The following is a 20642-nucleotide window of genomic DNA, read 5'->3' on the forward strand; positions in this document are numbered from 1 at the left end:
TTCCAGGACATTCAGCCTCAAATCTCCGGGTGACCATCCTCCAAGGCAGACTTCAGGACAGGCAACAATGCAAAGTGGCTGGGCAGAAGGTGATAGCCAAGTTCTGTACCCATGGGGATGGCCTCAACTGGGATCTTGGATTCTTGTCACACTACAGGTGACCCCACTACACTACACACTCGCACACACCCACACATACAACACACACCCTCTCACATGCACACACAAACTCTTACATATTCACACGCATACGCAGACCCTTGCTCACTCATAAGCTCTTTTTTATATGCATACACATACACCCCCCCCCCACTCACATCCATGCACACACCCTCTCACAGGCTTATACCCCATCACACTCCCAGACACACTTTACCAAGCTTGCACACACGTAAACACACGTGATCTCATATGCACACTCAAATGCACAAACTCTCTCTCTCCTGCAAGCACATACATGTATAAGAATTTGTATTTGCAGAATTATATTTGCAGAAACATTCTATTTTGCTCAAGTATTGCACTATCTGCAGGCAGTCATTCCATGTAATATTTTGTAAATTCCACTTTGCAAATAGAACCAGCCTGACTCAAGATTGGGATGCAGACAGACTGTTGAAGAAAGTGAGTATTGCAGATGCTAGAGATCCATGTCGAAGAGTGTGGTGCTGGAAAAGCACAGCAGGTCAGGCAGCATCCAAGGAGCAGGAGAATCATGTTTCAGGCATAAGCCCTTCATCAGGAATGAGCTTATGCCTGAAACGTCAATTCCCCTGCTCCTCGGATACTGCCTGACCGGCTGTGCTTTTCCAGCATCACACTCTTCGACTACAGACAGACTCTAACCTCACATCTTTCATGCATTGCCTGAGCTGAGATGTCACCTTTTTTTTAATCAAACCTTAAGTTATCGTGAGAATGTGATTTTAAAAAAGTTCAGGGATTTACATATTAATGAACCGAAACCTGCAACCCATTCTAAAAGATGAAAGACTTAACAACAATCTAGGTTTATTCAATATATCATTTCAGCTGAATGACACTGTAATCTTTTGCTATAAATTCTGTGTTGTACAGTCCTGCTCCACAGCTACCTGATGAAGGAGCAGCGCTCTGAAAGCTAGTGGTTCCAAATAAACCTGATGGACTCGAACCTGGTGTTGTGTGATTTCTAACTTTGTCCAACCCAATCCAACACCGGCTCCTCCACATCATGTTTTAAGATAGAATTTAAAATAAAAATGAATAGATTATTATGTTTTTAGATACTTTTAAAAATAATTGTAGAGAAATTTGACATTCCATGTAATAAAATGTTCATTTTACTGGGCCAGTAATAATTGAATATTTGACAAATGCAAGTAATCATGTAACAGCGTTGCAAATGCAACACTTAAGAACTTACATGCATACATGTGTAAAAAACAAAATAAACATTTTAGATTACTTACAGTGTGGAAACAGGCCATTTGGCCCAGCAAGTCCACACTAGCCCTCTGAAGAGTGATCCGTGCCCCTACAATTACCCCTTCATCTAACACCACAGGCGATTTAGCATGGTCAATTCACCTAGCCTGCAGTTTTGGACTGTAGGAGGAAACCAGAGCAAACAGGGAGAATGTGCAAACTCCACACAGTCAGTCGCCTGAGGCAGGGATTGAACACTGGTCTCTGGTACTGTGAGGCAGTAGTGCTAACCACTGTGCCACCGTGCCACTCACTTTTACAACACAATGGATTTGGAATGTGCAGGTTGAGAAGAAAATAACATATTATCAATAATTATGAAGTTAGTACACAGTTAAGGAGCCAATTACACCTTTTTTTAGAATTTTTTTTAGAATCTTTTCAGCATCTCTAGCAATATAAAATAGGGAGTGTTGATCAATTGCTGATTGCAATGGAGATTGCAGACTGTATGAACTTCGACAATGCACCCGACTCACTGACAGCATCCTTTGGATTTCCATGTTATCTTGTGCATGTCTGAGCGCATGAAGTTTGTTGTCAGATTCAGTGAAGCAATGATAAAGAATAATGACAGATGCTTTGCTATTACTACAGGGGCCAGTGCCTCTGCTGAATAAAGTGGTCAGCAGGAGGTCTGCATTTCTTAACAGATAAGTGTCAAGCTTCATGGTGATCTGCTGCACAGGACACAAACCTCACCATTATCGACATGGGTGAGGAGAAGGCAGTGGAGGAGCAAGAGGACAAGGCTAAGGAAGAGCAAAGGAGGAACCAACCAACTTATCCCCTCCCTGTTTGGGCTGCCTGTGGATCAACTCATTTAAGAAGGAGGCCTTTTGGCCCATCATATCTGTGCCAACTCTCTGAGCATTTTAACTTGAGGCCAATTTCCCATTTTCTCCCTGTCATCTTGCACATTGTCTCTATGACCATAAAACCCCGGCACCCAGAGTAATGTACCTCAAACTACTTCTGTTGCTAAGCCTCACTTGGCTGCAATGAAAAGGCTAAAGCTACCATGTCCCAAATTCATAAATGAAATGAAACCGTGTAGCATGCAATCATCTGGTTACACTTCACATTTGTTGACTGCTTCCGTACTCCTTGGTCATCCTGAGTGCTCCTATAGAGTGCTGTGTCTGTCTGCAGCATGGTTAGCCTTCAGTGATGATGTTGAGTAGCCTGGGATTAGAAGGTCAGGTTGTAGGTTCAGCATGGGTGACAGTCCAGGGCTGACTGGCTGCTCATTGAGTGGCAGTGATGATAGGGTGAAGACTGGCTTGCCAGAAGAAGGCAGCAAGTTTGTGTTGCATGCAATCCCTCCAATTCCCTAGAATGCTAGATCAGCAGTCCTAGTAAGCTGTTGGACAATACATTGCTGGTCTGCCATGATGTGCTGTAATACCTTTAAACACTGACATCCACATCTATGATGGCAGCATTCTGAGCTTGCATACGAAGCAGCTGACTTCCAACTAGGCCTATACTCCGATGACTGCTGCTTGTTCTGCACTGGAGTAGAGACATTGCCATCAGAGTCAATTCTGGTTGGGCACTACACTTGTGCTGATTGAGTCAGGCACTACACTTGTGCTGATAGAGTCATGTACTAACTCCAAGCTGGAGAGGATGAGCTCCATGGTCTTCACAAAGTCCTCTACCAAGTAGGAACCAGACAGCTCTGCGCTCTTTGACATGATTCACAGACTTTCCAACAGACTTCTGAATGCAGCAAGCATTTCATCATGCGTACACATTAGCGTTCTTCTGTTGGCTTCACTACTGAGATGCTGATCTGTATCTTCTAGAGCACAATTAATACTGTTAGGCATTCAGGGAAGGTTTATTGAGAAAATTGAGATTGAATGTATTAAGGGAAAAGCAGTGGTATGAATACAACATTTGATCAGTGACAGAACACAAAGCTTGTTGATGAGGGATAGATATTTTTGAGGATGGGTGAAAGTTTTCAATTACATCACCCAAGGGTCAGCTTTGGGTCCATTAATCTTTTTTATTTCTTCATTTCAATGTGGCATGCCGATGTCACTGGCTGGGCCAGCATTTACTGCCCGTCCCTGGTTGCTGTTGAGAAGGTGGTGGTAAGCTGCCTTCTTGAACCTCTGCAGTCCACCTGCTGTGGCTGGACCCACAATGCCATTTGAGTGGGAATTCCAGGATTTTGACCAAGCAACTGTGAAGCAACAACAACATATTTCCAAGTCAGGATGGTGAGTGGCTTAGATGGGAAGCTGAAGGTGATGGTGTTCTCATGTAGCTGCTGCCCTTGTCCTTCTAGACGGATGTTATCGTGGGTTTGAAAGGTGCTGTCTGAGGATCTTTGATGAATTTCGGCAGAGCATCTTGTAGATGGTACCCACTGCTGCTACTGAGCATCAGTGGTGGAGGGAGTGGATGCATGGAGGTATAATGCTAATCAAGAGGGCTGCTTTGTTCTGGATGATGTCAAGCTTCTTGAATGTTCTCAGAGCTTCACTCATCCAAGCAACTGGGGAGTATTCCACCACGCCCCTGACTTATGCCTTATGGACAGGCTTTGAGGAGTCAGAAGGTGAATTAATCACTGCAGTGTTCCTAGCCTCTGACCTGCTGTTGTAGCCACTAAGTTAATGTGGTGAGTCCTGGTTTGGTTTCTGGTCAGTGATAACTCCTGAGATGTTAATAGTGGGGCATTCAGTGAATGTCAAGGGCCAGAGGTGATGGTCATAGTCGAGAGTGTTGGAAAAGCACAGCAGGTCAGGGCAGTGCTGAGTTGGAGGCTTGGGACTGGGATAATGTGGGGGAGGGGGAGGGGAAATGAGGAAGCTGTTGAAATCCACATTTATCCCGTGTGGTTGCAGGGTTCCAATGCAGAACATGAGGCGATCCTCCTCCAGGCTTCAGGTGGTAACGGTTTGGTGGTGGAGAAAACCCAGGACCTGCATGTCCTTGATGGAGTGGGAGGGGGAGTTGAAGTGTTAAGCCGGAGGGCGGTGGGGTTGGTGGGTGCGGGAGTCCCAGAGATGTTCTCTGAAGCAATCCGCAAGAAGGCGTCCTGTCTCCCCAATGTAGAGGAGATGGTCATAGCCTAGTATGTGTGTGGCACGAATGTTACTTGCCACTTGTCAGCCCAAGGCTGGATATTGTCCAGAATTTGTTGGATTTGAACATGAACTGCTTCAGTATCTGTGGAGTCGTAAATGGTGTTGGACATTGTGCAATCATCAGCAAACATCCCACTTCTGACCTTATGTGGAGGGAAGGTGAAGCAGCTGAAAATGGTTAGACACTACCCTGAGGAACTCCTGCAGAGATGTCCTGGAGCTTAGATGACTGACCTCTAACAGCCACAACCATCTTCCTATGTATGAGGTATGAGTCTAACCACAGAGAATGTGTCCTGTGATACCTATTGATTCCAGTTTTGCTAGGTCTCCTTGATGTCACACTCAGTTGAATACAGCCTTGATGCCAAGAGTTGTCACTCTCTCCTTCCCTTCTTTTGTCATGTTTGAATCAAGGCTATAATAAGGTCAGGAGCTGAGTGGCCCTGGCAGAACCCAAACTGGGCATCACTGAGCAGATTGTTCCTGTGCGGGTGCTGCTTGATAGCACTGTCAATGACACCTTCCATCACTTTAATGATGAATGAGACTAGACTTTGCAGCAGTAATTGGCTGGATTGGATTTGTGCAGCTTTTTTGTATAGGGCATACTTGGGCAATTTTCCACATTGTTGGGTAAATGGTAATGCTATAACTGTACTGGAATAGCTTGGCTAGGGGAACGGCAAGTTCTGGAGCACAAGTCTTCAGTGCTATTGCCGGAATGTTGTCAGAACTCCTAGCCTTTGCAGTAAGCAGCGTCTCCAACCATTTCTTGATAACATGTGGCACGAATCAAATTGACTGAAGACAGGTATCTGTAATGCTGGGGGTCGAAATAGATCATCCACTCAGCACTTCTGGATGAAAGATTGCTGTGAGTGCTTCAGCTTTACCTATTGCACTGATGTGCTGGCTCTTCCGTCGCTGAGGATGGGTATATTTGTGGAGCCTCGTCCTCCAGTAAGTTGTTTAATCATCATCCACCACCACTCCTGACTGGATGTGGCAGGACTGCAGGGGTTAGATCTGATCCATTGGTTGTTGGGTTGCTAAGGTCTGTCTATCACTTGCTGCTCATGCTGTTTGGAATACAAGTTGTCCTGTTTGGTGCCTGCGCTCTCCATTTAACCAGGGCCGATCCCCTGCCTTGATGGTAATGGTTGAGTGGGGGATACGCTGGGCCATGAGTTTACAGATTGTGTTTGAGAACAATTCAGCTGTTCTTGATGGCCCATAGCGCTTCATAGATGCCCAGCCTTGAGTTGCTAGACCTGTTCAAAGTCTGTCCCATTTACCACAGTGATAGTGGCACACAACACAATGGAGGTTATTCTCACTGTGAAGGTGGGATTTCATCTCCACAAGGACTGTGTGGTGGTCACTCTTACCGATGCTGTCAGGGACAGATATATCTGCAGCTGGCAGATGAGCTGTTTATAACAAATTATGAGCTTACCCTCACCAGAGTTGTGTTATAGTCAGATGTTAGGAACCTAGAAGTTTGCAGATGATATGAAACTCGGCAAAGTAGTACTTAAAGATAAGAATGGTTATTGAATTCAGGTTGTCATAGAAAGGATGCACAAATAGAAGAAGAACAGATGGAGTTCAATGAAAACATGCGAAGTGGCGCATTTTAAGGACTAAATTGGAATGATAGCATAATATAAATAGCAGAATCTTAAAAGGTGTTGTTCAGCAGAAGTATCCATAAAGTCAAATCCTTAAAGGTAACTGTGCAAATGGATAATATGGCTAAACAGCACATTTAGGTTACTTCACATGACAAAAAACTAAAGCAATCAGGCTCAGGAATAGTGCAGTCATTGAATCCCTACAATGTAGAAGCAGGCCATTTGTCCCATTGAGTCCACATCAGCCCTCCAAAGAGCATTCCACCCATACCCACCCCACATTTCCCATGGCTAATCCACCTAGCCTGCACATCACTGGACACCATAAGAAATTCATATAGCCAATCCACTCCTGTCTGTTGATTGTTGGGTGGTATCTATTCATCCGTTGCCGTAGCCTTTGCTTGGTTTCCCCAATGTACCATGCCTCAGGGCATCCTTGCCTGCCATGTATAAGATAGACAACGTTGGCTGAGTCACATGAGTACCTGCCACGTACATGGTGGGAGGTGTCCCCACGTGTAATGGTGGTGTCCATGCCCACACTCTGACATGTCTTGCAGCACCTACCATGACAGGGTTGTATGGAGTTGTCCTGAGAGCCAGACAGCTTGCTACGAACAATGATCTGTTTGAGGTTTGGTAGCTGTTTAAAGGCAAGTAGTGAAGGTGTGGGGAAGGTCTTGGCGAGGTGCTCAAATAATGGCGTAGTTTTTCAGTTTCTGGGAAATACTGAACAATGAAGGGTACCCTGTTGGTTGCAGCACGTGTCTCTCTCCTGAGGAGGTCATTACGGTTCCTTGATGTGGCACGTCAGAACTGGTGGTTGATGAGTTGAGCATCGTACCCCATTCTAATGAAGGCATCCCTGATTACTTCCAGTTGCCCGTCACATTCCTCCTCATCTGAGCAGATCCGCTGTACGCGCAGGGCTTGTCCATAGGGGAGGGCTGTTTTAATATGTTTTGGGTGGAAGCTGAAGAAGTGTAGCATTGTGAGGTTGTCTGTGGGTTTGCGGTAGAGTGTGGTGCTGAGGTGCCCATCCTTGATGGAGATGCATGAGTCCAGGAATGAGACAGATAGTCAAGGGTAGTACATGGTGAGTTTGATGGTGAGATGAAACTTGTTGATGTCACTGTGTATTTTAATCAGTGACTCCAGAGGAAGAAAATATCATCAATGTACCTGGTGTATAATGTTGTTTGGAGATCCTGCATAGAGAAGAAGTCTTGTTCAAACCTGTGCATGAAGATGTTGGCATATTGGGATGCAAATTTGGTTCCCATGGCTGTTCCATGTGTCTGGATGAAGAACTGGTTGTCAAAGGTCAAGACGTTGTGATCGAGCATAAAGCGGATGAGTTGTAGGATGGTGTTTGGAGATTGGTAGTTGTTGGTGTTGAGTGCTGAGGCTGTTGCCGCGATGCCATCATTGTGGGAGATGCTGGTGTAGAGTGCTGACACGTCCATTGTGACTAGAAATGTTCCCGGTTTGACTAGTCCATGGGTGCTGAGTTTCTGTAAGAAATCCATAGTATTGTGCCAGAAGCTGGGGATCCCCTGTACAATAGGTTTCAAGACGTCTTCAACATAGCCAGAGAGATTCTCACACAGGTTCCTATTGCCCGATACGATGGGATGATGGGACATCAACAGATAATCAAGACATTTTTCAATGTATAATTTCAGTTACATCACACTGTAAACTTTTGCTATAAATTCTGTGCCTTACAATGGTGTCCTCCACAATGACCTGATGAAGGAATGGCACTCCGAAAGCTGGTGTGCTTCCAATTAAACCTGTTGGACTATTACCTGGTGTTGTGTGATTTTTAACTTTGATCAACTTATTCTCATTAACCAGGTATAGTGGCGAATCATTCCTTGTTGGACTTGACACATACTGTTGTAAGCAATTCTCCTGACCATAATTGAATAATACTTGCCCCTCTTTGCTCTTAGCACCACCCTTTTCCCTGTCCATATTTAAATAATTATTATTCCTCTGTTACATTTACTCTACAATGCATGCACTTTCCTGTAATTTCCTTGCAGATTTCTTCCTCTACATCCTTCCCATTAGTTATTGGTCAAGAGATTACACCAAACAAAATAACTGCACCATTCTTGTTCATTAGCTCTAGCCAAATTGATTCTGTTTTTGAAAACTTTGAGATATTCTTTTCCTCCAGTACTGCAATACTCTCCTAACACAAGGCTGCTGCCTTTCCTTCTTTCCTATCTTTCTTAAACATCTTGTAACCAGGAATATTTAGTATTCAGTCCAACTTGCCCTTAAACCAGGTCTCTGTTATTTCCACAATATCATGATTGTACGTGGCAGTCTGCACTGTAACTCCTGAAGGAGGGTCCTGCCTGAAACGTCAGCTCTCTTGCTCCTTGGATGTTGCCTGACCTGCTGTACCTTTTCCAGCACCATGCTTCATCAACTTTGTGACTCACAAATCATATTTACTGTGTACATGCTGTCACTTTATGTTGTGTAACCCTGATTTAGAATGCTATAATTTCTCCCTTACTCTGACTCCATCAAACAACTTTATTGTACCATTAGCTTTGCCTCATCCTGGTATTACTCTATGCTCTTCTCTCCTGGTTCCCACAGCTCTGCAGAATTAGTTTAAAGCCACTATAATAGCACTAGCAAAAAGCCCTTCAAGGAACTCCATTCCACTCCTTTCAGGTGCAGCCCATCTGCTTGTACAGGTACCATCTCTCCCAGAGTCCAAGGGATATGAAGCCCTTTATCCTGTATCAGCTTTCCAGCTACTCTGCTGTCATATCTTTATATTTTTTCACTCAAGTGAGAATGTCATTGGCCAAAGATGGAGATCAGAGGTCAACATAATAATTATTTTTTTCACTCAGAACATGTTGGAATCTGTAACATTTTGTCTGAAAAGCTAGTGGAAGGCATTTCCACAAAAAAAACTTTGAGAGTTTCTAAGCATGAGAAATTTGGAGGTTGACGCACAAAAAGTGGCTGTAAGCTGTTTCAAAGTGCTAGATTGCCCAACTCTTTTCCTTCTGCTCTGTAAATATCTATGGACCAATCGTTATGAGATTTGTACCTGTAGCCTTGAGCACCAGCCAATTAATACACTTGCCGAACCATGTTCAGTTATTGCAGAAGTTATAGCTTGGAAGGACACCGGTGAGCTTTAGCTGAACTGAACAGTCCCTTTCTCAAGCCAGCTCATTGGAGCTAAGAACATTGTGTTAGCATTCAAACCAGATGATGAAATATGAAACAAGACACAAATCGTTTTCATTTTCGCCAGTTTACTCATTGACAGGATGCAGTGTTACAGATTTCTGCAACCTAAATATTAACACAGAATCCCAGTTGACTCTTTATGTTAATGATGCTATCCCTGTGCCTGCCCTGTTCTAGATTTTCCATTCAGGGGAAGCAACCACTCAATGTCTATCTTAGCAAGCTTTTTCCAAATCTTAGATGTTTCAATGAGATGAGATTAGATTCCCTACAGTATGGAAACAGGCCCTTTGGCCCAACACCAAGATCATGCACCATTCTTCCATCGATCTTTCCTCCATCTTGTTGTTGGACGATTGGATTTCCATTGGATTGGATTCAAATGAGTGAGGTAATACCACGGCTTGCCATTGCCTTCAGAGCACTGACTGATAAGGAGACTCATCAGCGCTCACTACCTACCATCAAATGCATTGGGAGGATTTACAAGGTGTTAATGAGCCTGTTTGGCCACATTGTAAACATATCCTCAGTAGTCAACAAGTTTCTGGTGTGGGATTCAAAACCAGAACATGAACAGGGTCACGCCTGCTGTGAGAGAAGATCTTCTTTGATTTGCTTTAGCTGTGCCCACGGGCCTTCATTAAATAATATCCTCGCTTCTGTTATCTTTAACAACATAGCCATTAGTATACTGCTTCTGGGAACAGAGCAGGAACATTTTACTTTGAAAATAAATGGAATACAATTTACACCACAGTTAAAGTGACATTTCTTAAGCTTTTTTTGGGAACAGAAGATATGCTGGATTCTGAATGGCACGCAACATTTTGTAGAAAATGAGTGAAAGTTGACAATGAATAATTACCTTGAATGCTTTTCTGATTAGATTGGCCAAAGTACCTCTTTGACAAAACAGAAGGCCAGCAACTCACAAGTAAATATAACCTGTAATATTATGCTTTAATATTTACTTCTGATATCTTTCAATGAAACATTTCAAATGTCTTTGTTTCCATTGAGGTTAGAGTTTATTTTACACCTACATTCCACAATATTACAACTCGTATGGCTATTGTAAATGACAAGATTCTAGAACATAATCCTTACTTTAATATTCTTAAAGCATGATTATTATAAAGCAATGATCTTCATCAAACAAATTGTACAGATTGATAGTTATCATGTCTGGGAGGAAATGACTATATCCGTCATCTTCATATCCTAGGGGCATCCTTTCAGCTAAGCTGCTGTCTTTCTATTTAAAGTCTGAAAAGTAAAACTTGTGTGACTTCCACTATATCTGCTCATATGATTAATTAGCTGAAATGAGTTACAGAATAAACCATTAAAGGGTGAAATTAATAAACTAATGAAATCCCCTTATAAGGCTACAAGGACTGATGCTTGATCATCATTTGCTGTACTGTTCTCATAGTTACCTCCATTTTTCTAGGAAGTGTACCACTTCCCCTGTTATTTATCTAAATCCTTTTCTTAATTTGCTATAGTATGCAAGATAATTTTTGTACCAAATGCTTCCAATCAGCAGCCTCCTTTCTCACAGTTAAATGTTGTGGTTCAAGGATGTTTTTTATTCATCTGTCTGGCTAGGCCAACATTTATTGCCCATCTCTAATTGCCCTTGAAGAGGTCAGGGTGAGCCAGCATTCTGAATCTCTCCAGTTTAAGTGGTATAGTGCACCACAGTATTGTTATGAAGGAAGTTCCAGGATATCGATGTAGCACAGTGAAGAGAGTGTGATATAGTTCCAAGACAGAGTAGAGTGTTGCTTGGAGGGGAACATGCAACTGGTGATGTTTCTCTGTGTCCAATGCCTTTGTCCTTCTAGGTAAAACATAGAACATAGAATAGTATAGCACAGATATGGGCTGTTTGGCCCATGATGTTATGCCGAACATGATGCCAAATTAAGCTAAGCCTTTTTCCCTGCCCTTAGTCCATATCTTTCCACTCTTGGCATATTCATGTGCTTTCCTACCACTCTGTGTAAAAGATTTTGCCCCTCACATCTCCTTTGAACTTACTCCCTCTCATCTTAAATGCATGCTACCTAGTATCAGACATTTCACATCTGGGAGAAAGAGTCTGATCGTCAACCCTATCTATGCATCTCATAATTTTATAGGCTTCCATGTAGAGTCCCCCTAGAGAAAACAACCTGAGTTTTTCTAGCCTCTCCTTATAGCTCATTAGCCTCTAACTCAGGCAGAATCTTGGTAAACCTCTTCAGTACCATCTCCAAAATGTCCACATCTTTCCTGTAACGTGGCAACCAGAATTAATCACGATACTCAATGAGTAGCCTAACCAAAAACCTATAAAGTTGCAACATGATATCTTGAAGTGGTAGATGATAGTATTAGAATTATAATTAGGTTTTATTGTCACAGGGACAGAAATACATGATACAGTGAAAGGTGTACTAAGTGGCCATTTCCAGCACCAACTCAGGTACAAAGGTGCCGAGGTACAAAATCTTAGGTATAAATTAGAAAAATAAAGAAATAAATTGCAAATTCAGCATTACAGTTGTATTAAAACAGAGAAAGTGAGAAAAAAAATAGAATAAAAGCAGATGGAGCAGATGAGTCTATTTGGGCTTCACCTTGAAGTCAGGAGTTTGAGACAGAACAGGCTGACAAAGAAATCTTGGTGAGTTGCTGCAGTGCATCTTGGGGATGGGACAGATTGCTGCCATTGTGCATCAGTTGTAGAAGGAATGAATATTGAAGATGGTGGATGGGGTGCCAGTCAAATGAGATGCTTTGTCTTGGCTGTGTTAAGCATCCTGGGGGTAGTTGGAGCTGTATCTAACCAGGCAAGAGGAGAAAATTTCTTTACACTCCTGACTTGGAATCATGGATATGCTTTGAAGAGTCAAGACACGGTTTATTCACTGCAGAATTGTCAGCCTCTGACCTGCTTTTACATCCACTATATGTATATCACTGGTCCAGTTCAATTTCTGGTCAAAATTAACCTCACGTACCACCCACCACCCCAACCCAAGATCTTAATAAAGGGGGATTTCATCGATGATGATGTAGTTGTATGTCAAGGGTGGGGGGGTTTTTGGCTTGATTGTCTCTTCCTTAGGATAGTCATTACCTGGCATTGGATATCCCTGTGGATACTTTTTGCTACTTATCAGCCCAAGCCTAGACATTGTCTATGTATTAATGCATTCAGAGGCAGATTGTTTCAGTATTTGAGGGGTGGTGAATGGTGCTGAGCATTGTGCGATCATCATCAATCATCCCCATATCTGATCTTATGATGGAAGGAAGGCCACTGACGAAACAATTGAAGATGGTTGGGCTTTGGACGTTACCTTCTGGAATACCTTGGGACTGAGGTAATTGACTGCAGAAATCCCTAACTGTCATCCTTTATACCAAATCTGACCCTCCCATTTAGTTATTCTCCTGATTCCTACTGATTCCAGTTTTGCTCTGACTCTTTGTTACTATATCAGAGCTGCTATTCTTGCCTCACTTTGAAAATTCAGCTCTTTTGTCCATGCTTGGACAAAGGCTGTAATGATGTCAGGCTATGTTATGCTGGTGAAACTCAAACAGAACATCAGTGAGCAGATTATTATCATGCATTTGCCACCAGTTAGCACGGTGAATGACACATTCCATCACTTGCTGATGATCAAGAGTAGATGGATAGAGAGATAATTGGCCAGGATGGATCTCTCCTGTTTTATTTGTGGACAGGACATTCTGTATGTGGGCAATTTTCCATATTGCCGAGTGGAGACTCCTGTTGTAGCTACAGTGGACTAGTTTGGCTAGTGGTGCAATTAGGTCTGGAGTGCAACTCTTCATACTGTTGCGGGAATGTTGTCAAGATCCTTAGCCTTTGCCACAGCTAGTGCCTCCAATCATTCCTTGTGAAGATAGCCATCTGAGATGCTGGCAGGCTCAGGAGGAGACCTGGATCTTTAGTTGACCTTTAATTTCAAAAGATGTGGTTCTCACATCAACTAGTTATGTAGCAGAATGGCATTTCTGTCTCACCAAGATGTCTCTTTTCTGCTATATCAGGCTGAAAAGCCATCTACTTGTCACACATCTCCTACCGCCCTGTGAACCTGGATAAAGAAATAGCATATAAATTACCACACTATCACACATTCATATTCATACACTGAACATCTTGGTATGCCAGGGTATTGCTTCTTTTAAAATGCTAACCAGACTGCCTAAGGTTACCAAACCTCAAGGACTGGTCCTAAGTCTCTGTAGATTGAAGATTAATCTCCTGGAGTCTAGCAAAACCAGGAAGAAATCCAAAGGCGTTTAAAAAAAAGGGAGAAAAATCTGTTTGACTGACTGTCAATAATTTCTCACTCAGAGATTATTCATTTCCCGACTGGTATGGAAGACCATGCAACTTGAGGGATGGACCTGTCAGGTGGCCAATACCAGCAGAATGGGGGAGGGGATGGGTCTGGCCATGTGTCAAAATCTCCCAGAAGTCTCCGAACTATAGCTGGTGACCCAAGGTTGTTGTAGTAGATCATCTATAAATCAAAGATTACTGGACACAGTCCTTTAATTTTGCAACTCTTAATTTCTGGAATAAAGATGATTGTATGTAACATAGAGATAATCAGCCTTTATGAATACATTGTCTGATTTTCTAACTGACATTTGACCTACTTCCTTCTGAGTAAGCTCATGTATTATTTAGTGTTAACTGTTGAAACTACTTCAATTCTAGTTAAATCACTTTAAATGAAAATATCAGAAGGTTCCAAAAGATACGCTAGTCTTTACTTTTCCCCACATTATAAGTGTAACCCTGATGAGGGATTTTCCATGAAAGATTATTGATAGAAGTACTGATGGCTTAAAAAATAAGAATTGTTTTTGATAGCAGACTTGAAGTTGAAAAATAATCTCCCCGTTGTTGAATAATCAAACAGGAGCGATAGGAAAACATTAGGCAACGTTCCAGTAAACTATTGTATTTTTACCTTTTATTTTAAATCGAATGCAATTCTTCAAACCAAATAAAATCAAATAAACACCAAGAGGCAACTGTAACTATTTTTCTCAGAATAGTTCTGCTGACTACATTGCATTCACATATCAAGTAGCACAGTTTTATCAGTACACTGCAAATTCTTTTTCCTGGAATTGAGCAGTTCCTAATTGGTTCCATTTCTTGGTGACAGATCATCACATCAGTAAATCAGCAAATTCCTTGCTTCTGTGCTGGCTATTTCAAGAACCTACATAGATTGAGCTCACAACTGAACTGAATTTATCACCAGCAAATAATACTACAGTTCACATACAGGGTGGCACCTACAATTCACACAATGATGAATTTTGGATATTGGCTATGCTGAAATGAAAAGCTCAAATTGATCATCAAAAGAAGGGTTTAATACAGCAACCATGATGAATAGGATTTGTGACTGCACTATCCTTGAAAATTGCAAAGATATTTTTCTGCTGCTCTTCAGACTTCTGTGGCAAGTTGCATTATCATTTTGAGCCTTGCGCTGCCAGAAAACCTTTATCAACTAAATTTTGCAGACTGGAGCTTCCTATGTTTAAGGTGTCACCCCGTCACAATTTCACTGATGTTAATTCCTGCTTTCATATTCACCTACTCCTTTGCTACATCTCTACTCCATCTTTCTCATCCGGTTCTCTGCTTCTCCCCACTCCCGTCCATTCCCAGCCTTCATTCCTCCTTCCTCCACTTCATGTCCCATCATTATAGTCCAGCTCCAATCTGCATGTTATGATCACTGGTTAATCAGTGTAGCTGCTTCCTCTGAACTCTATTTCTTTCTGTCTATTTTGATTTCTACAAGTGACTTAACATTGAATCCACCCATGATAACCCACTTTCCCATTTCCTTCCTTTGTTTCTTTCATGTCTTATGAAAAATCATTGATCACATTAAGTCTATATTCATTGGAGTTTAGAAGAATGAGGTGATCTTATTGAAACATACAGAGTTCTGATGGTGTTTGATAGGCGAGATGGTGAATTCCCTTTCCTGGAGGATCTAGAACTAGGAGACACAGCTTATAATTAAGGGATGTCCTTAATGAAAGATGAAAAGGATTCACTTCTTTCCTCAGGCTATTAATCTTTGAAGTTGTTCTTCTACCCCGGAAAGCTGGGGGAGATGTTTAGATTAGATTAGATTACTTACAGTGTGGAAACAGGCCCTTCGGCCCAACAAGTCCACACCGACCCGCCGAAGCGCAACCCACCCATACCCCTAACCTTACACTACGGGCAATTTAGCATGGCCAATTCACCTGACCCGCACATCTTTTGGACTGTGGGAGGAAACCGGAGCACCCGGAGGAAACCCACGCAGACACAGGGAGAATGTGCAAACTCCACACAGTCAGTCGCCTGAGGTGGGAATTGAACCCAGGTCCCTGGCGCTGTGAGGCAGCAGTGCTAACCACTGTGCCACCGTGCCGCCCTAAATATATATATTCAAGAATATATTCAAGACTGACCACAACAGATGTCTGTTGTAGAAGGCAGTGAAGCATTGTGGCAGACCAGCAGGAAAGTGGATGAAAGATTAGCCATGATCATAATAAATAAAGGAGTGGGCTTGAGGGAGCCAACAGCCTGCTCCTAGTTTTTTTTTATGAACTTAGGATCATAATTCTAAAAGGGTGAGGCGTGTTATTCGCCAACTTCCCTTTTGTCCTCATTATGCTGTTATTAGGCTACTCTTCCAACAACTTGGAGAACCAAATGTTTCAGAGTTAAATGCTGCAGGGATTGTTTAATTTATTGGACACAATGATATACTCAAGTTTTGAGTCAAGTTATGAACATTAAAGTAAAGAAACAGTTGTCAATACCACCCTTTATAAACAAAGGCTTGAACAGTATAGACAGGTCTTCCTGTTATGATTTCCTGATATATGTCTGTCTACAGTGAGGCCAGTGCAGTCTGACAGTTTATTATGTCCCTGAATTCTGTGCTTACCTTTGTGTTTTCTAGCAATTGCTCTCATAACAAAGGCTCTAGTAAACAAAGCACATACGTTGAAAATAAAATTCTGTATTTCAGCAGAATGCACCACTGCAGAATGCTCAAATCTTAGGAAGACACTGAAAGGATTCCAGTGATTGATTGTTGGGGACAGTTACAACAAGACAATTGTTACCCTATATCACCTACCTCAGAAGAACTGCACCCTCAACCATGTTATTTATGAGAGATTAGGGACTCTGGAGAGAAAGTCAAAGGGTTATTGATAGATTAGATTAGATTAGATTACTTACAGTGTGGAAACAGGCCCTTCGGCCCAACAAGTCCACACCGACCCGCCGAAGCGCAACCCACCCATACCCCTACATATACCCCTTACCTAACACTACAGGCAATTTTAGCATGGCCAATTCACCTGACCCGCACATCTTTGGACTGTGGGAGGAAACCGGAGCACCCGGAGGAAACCCACGCAGACACGGGGAGAATGTGCAAACTCCACACAGTCAGTCGCCTGAGGTGGGAATTGAACCCAGGTCCCTGGCGCTGTGAGGCAGCAGTGCTAACCACTGTGCCACCGTGCTGCCCTAAATATATATAGATATATATAAACATTTATTAAATTCAATTTCTAACCTGAATAGTTTGTGTTTCAGACAATATCTGGCCTTTCCCAGAAAAGTTGTGTCCCATCTGGATTTACCTGGATGTTCTCTTTTCTACTGCATCCATCATGCATCTGTGTGCAATTTCACTGGACCGTTACATTGGAATACGGAATCCTATTGAGCACAGTCGCTTCAACTCACGAACCAAAGCTATTATAAAACTAGCTGCAGTCTGGACCATTTCAATTGGTAAGTACTGCATCTGCTTCAAGCCCATATTGTATAGAATAAGATGCGTGATTGAATAATTTATTTGGTGACAACAATTTATTCCTTCGCTCTCCATTAAATGGAGCTTCAGAAGATCATAGTGAGAAATCCTAAATGCTACCTTTTCTTGTCTTCTCTCCATAAGTACAGCCAATTAATTTAGCTGTTCATTTGTAAAGCCAAATACACAGATAATGGGAGTAAGATTGGCCATGTGACCCTATGAGCCGACTCTGCCTTTGATCATGGCTGATCATTCAACTCAGTATCCTATTCCCATTTTCTCCACATGCCTTTTGATCCCTTGGCTTTAAGAACTATATCTAACTCTTTCAAAACATTTAAAGCTTTGGCTTCAACCACTTTCTGTGGTAGAGAATTTCACAGGTTTATTTCGGGTGAAGAGCTCTCTCTTCATCTCAATCCTAAATGGCCTACCCCATATCCTTAAACTGTGACCTGTTCTGGACACCCTAGTCATTGGGAGCATCTTTCCTGTATTTATTCTGTCTGGCTCTGTTAGAATTTTATAGGTTTCTGTGAGATATTCCACCCCCACCTCCGCCCCCCTCCCGCAACTTCATTCTCACTCTGATAAGGAGACCAGAACTGCATGCAATATGTCAGGTGTAGTCCATCAAGTCCCTGCTCTTGTCCTCAAATCCTGTCACTATGAAGGCCAACATGACATTTGCCTTCTTTACTGCCTGCTGTACATGCTTACTTTCTCCAACTGGTGTACAAGGATATCCATATCTCATTGCACCTCTCCTTTCCCAGTCTATCCCCATTCACATTACAATCTGCCTACCTGTGTTTGCTATCAGGTTGGGCAATGTGACATCCACGTTATATATCATTTGCTAAGCCCTTGTCAAGTTCTTCAACTTGTCCTCAACAACATGTAAAGCATTTTCTTTCTTTGGTACATCAATCAAAACCTCAGAAGATTAAGAGTTATTCCTCTCAAATGAAAATACATTTGGAAACTTAAGGAGCTTATGAGAGACATTCCATTTAGAGAGTACTTATAACTTTTAAAATGTTCACATCGACAATTTGTCTTTAGAAGCAAACAACTGTTATTCTAACACTTTTCTGGTATAAAGGAGTCCAACACCATTGAAATTAGCCAATTAAATTTAGTGGGTTAGGGAAAGTCTGGTGTGTCTACGTTGCTAGTGAAATATAAATGGATTCAAAACAGCAATTTTCACAAAGTTGTGACTTTAAGGAGGAAACCGTTTGCAAATGATTAGATTTTGATGACAAACTTGGATGATGGAACAAATAAGACAAGCTTAACAATGACTTCTTGTTTAGATTAGATTCCCTTTTGTTGGATGATTATTTTTGATAGAAATAATGTCCAAGGATATTGGGAAAAACAGAAGATTGGCAGAAAGCAATAATATCCACTTGAAGAGCATATTGGGCAAAATGACCACCTCCTGTGTTAAAAATCTCACAACACCAGGTTATAGTCCAACATGTTTAATCGGAAGCACACTAGCTTTCAGAGCGTCGCTCCTTCATCAGGTGCTCCTGTGTTGTTCCACTTCTTTGATTGTTGTCTCAATCCTGCATGACTTATCTCCTCTTGTTCCTAGTTTCGTTAATTAAGTTTGTTTTAAGTATCTTACAACTTCATAATCGCTTTGAAACAATTTCTTACAGGCATTTCGATGCCAATCCCTGTCATCGGCATTCAAGATGAATCAAGAGTTTTCATTGACAAGAGCTGCGTTATTAATGATGAAAGCTTCGTCCTTGTGGGTTCCTTTGTAGCATTCTTTGTTCCACTGATTATAATGGTCTTCACGTATTGCCTGACCATCCAGGTACTGCAGAAACAGATCCGTGTGTTTTTAGGCGACCAAAAACAAAAGCGAACAAGCTTGCATGTCCTTAAAAAGGACAACTTAGGGGAAAATGCAACAGTGATACAAAGATCAGAGACACCAGATGTAAGTCCAAAGCCACCACTAAGCAAGGAATCTCGGCTCTTCCGGAAAGGAACCATGCATTCGATAAACAATGAACAGAGGGCTTCCAAAGTTCTTGGAATTGTCTTCTTTTTGTTTGTTGTCATGTGGTGCCCATTCTTCATCACCAACGTCATGTCTGTTATCTGCAAGGATTCTTGCAATAAAGCCATCATTGGAGAGCTGCTCAATGTGTTTGTCTGGATTGGTTATACCTCATCCGGTGTCAATCCCCTTGTTTACACACTCTTTAATGGGACCTACCGCCGAGCTTTTTCCCACTATATTCGTTGCCATTACAGTATCAGAAGAACCAGAAATCACTTCACAATCATTGCTTCCACATCAGCAATATATGAAAGAAATTTGGAAATGACTACCATGAACAATGGAAATAAAGCTGTGAGTAATGAACTGAAAGTCCCTGAAGAAAATTTACATGCAACGTTAGGATCGACGGAGTCTTCTGTAGACAACTGCATTATTATCAGTGAAAAAGTTAGTTGTGTGTAATTTTGGGCCTAAGATACCATTAGTGTGTTGTGTGTGGCCTAGGATACTAGGCCATGAGTTGCATGTAATGTGATGCCTACCTTTCCTGAGTTTTTAACTGTGATAGATCTATCATGCTAGGCCGCAGACACAATTAAACCACTGTAACAAATATAAATATATATATATCTATGTCAGAAAATGTTTATTGCCCAATTGAAAGATAACAAACATTGTTGCTATGTGAAAAATATATTTCTGGGGTGTCTATCATGTCTACAATATAGAGATGTATTCTCTATTTGTCTGACATTCCCAACATGTACTTGTTTTTCCAATATTACAAAGAGGGGCTGACTACCTCTGCAGATTGGCTGGACTACACTGAAGTTCTCCATCAACCTAAGATTGTACAATACCATTTCAGAAATCTGAAATAAAAACAGGAAACACTGGAGGTGCTCAATATCTGTGGAGAGAAACACGGAGATAATGCTTCGGGATGATGACTTCTCATCAGAACTGGGAAAAGTTAGAGACATAACAGGTTTCAAGCAAATACTGAGGCCTACTCCACATTTTACTGCTGCCTGGGTCTAAAGGCGAATTCAGCGATTTTAGATCATCACTTGCATTTTTCCAGACTACAAATGCCAATAGTTACTTCCCTTTACCTATTTTCTGCTGCTGTAGATCTATCTTTAGTTGTTTTATTGTCATATTAACCTCTTGTTGTCTGACAGTGTCATTCGTTTTGTAACTAAATTTCTATCCTATCCTCTTACACATCTCTGTTTTTCTTCCCCTCATGCACCAT

The 20642-nt window shown here is 41.9% G+C and overlaps 1 protein-coding gene across 1 annotated transcript in view; it reads left to right on the top strand.

Moving 5' to 3' along the window:
• The window catches only part of LOC132820060 (5-hydroxytryptamine receptor 2C-like), a 116144-nt gene extending 96298 nt beyond the window's left edge, over positions 1-19846 (top strand). The window contains exons 3-4 of the mRNA XM_060831979.1: positions 17127-17327; positions 19026-19846. Of these exons, the coding sequence (XP_060687962.1) occupies positions 17127-17327; positions 19026-19846 (1022 nt within the window). The remainder of the gene's footprint in view (positions 1-17126; positions 17328-19025) is intronic.
• Positions 19847-20642: the final 796 nt, after the last annotated feature.

Source organism: Hemiscyllium ocellatum, chromosome 11 (genome assembly GCF_020745735.1).
Source record: "Hemiscyllium ocellatum isolate sHemOce1 chromosome 11, sHemOce1.pat.X.cur, whole genome shotgun sequence".
Lineage (NCBI taxonomy): Eukaryota > Metazoa > Chordata > Chondrichthyes > Orectolobiformes > Hemiscylliidae > Hemiscyllium > Hemiscyllium ocellatum.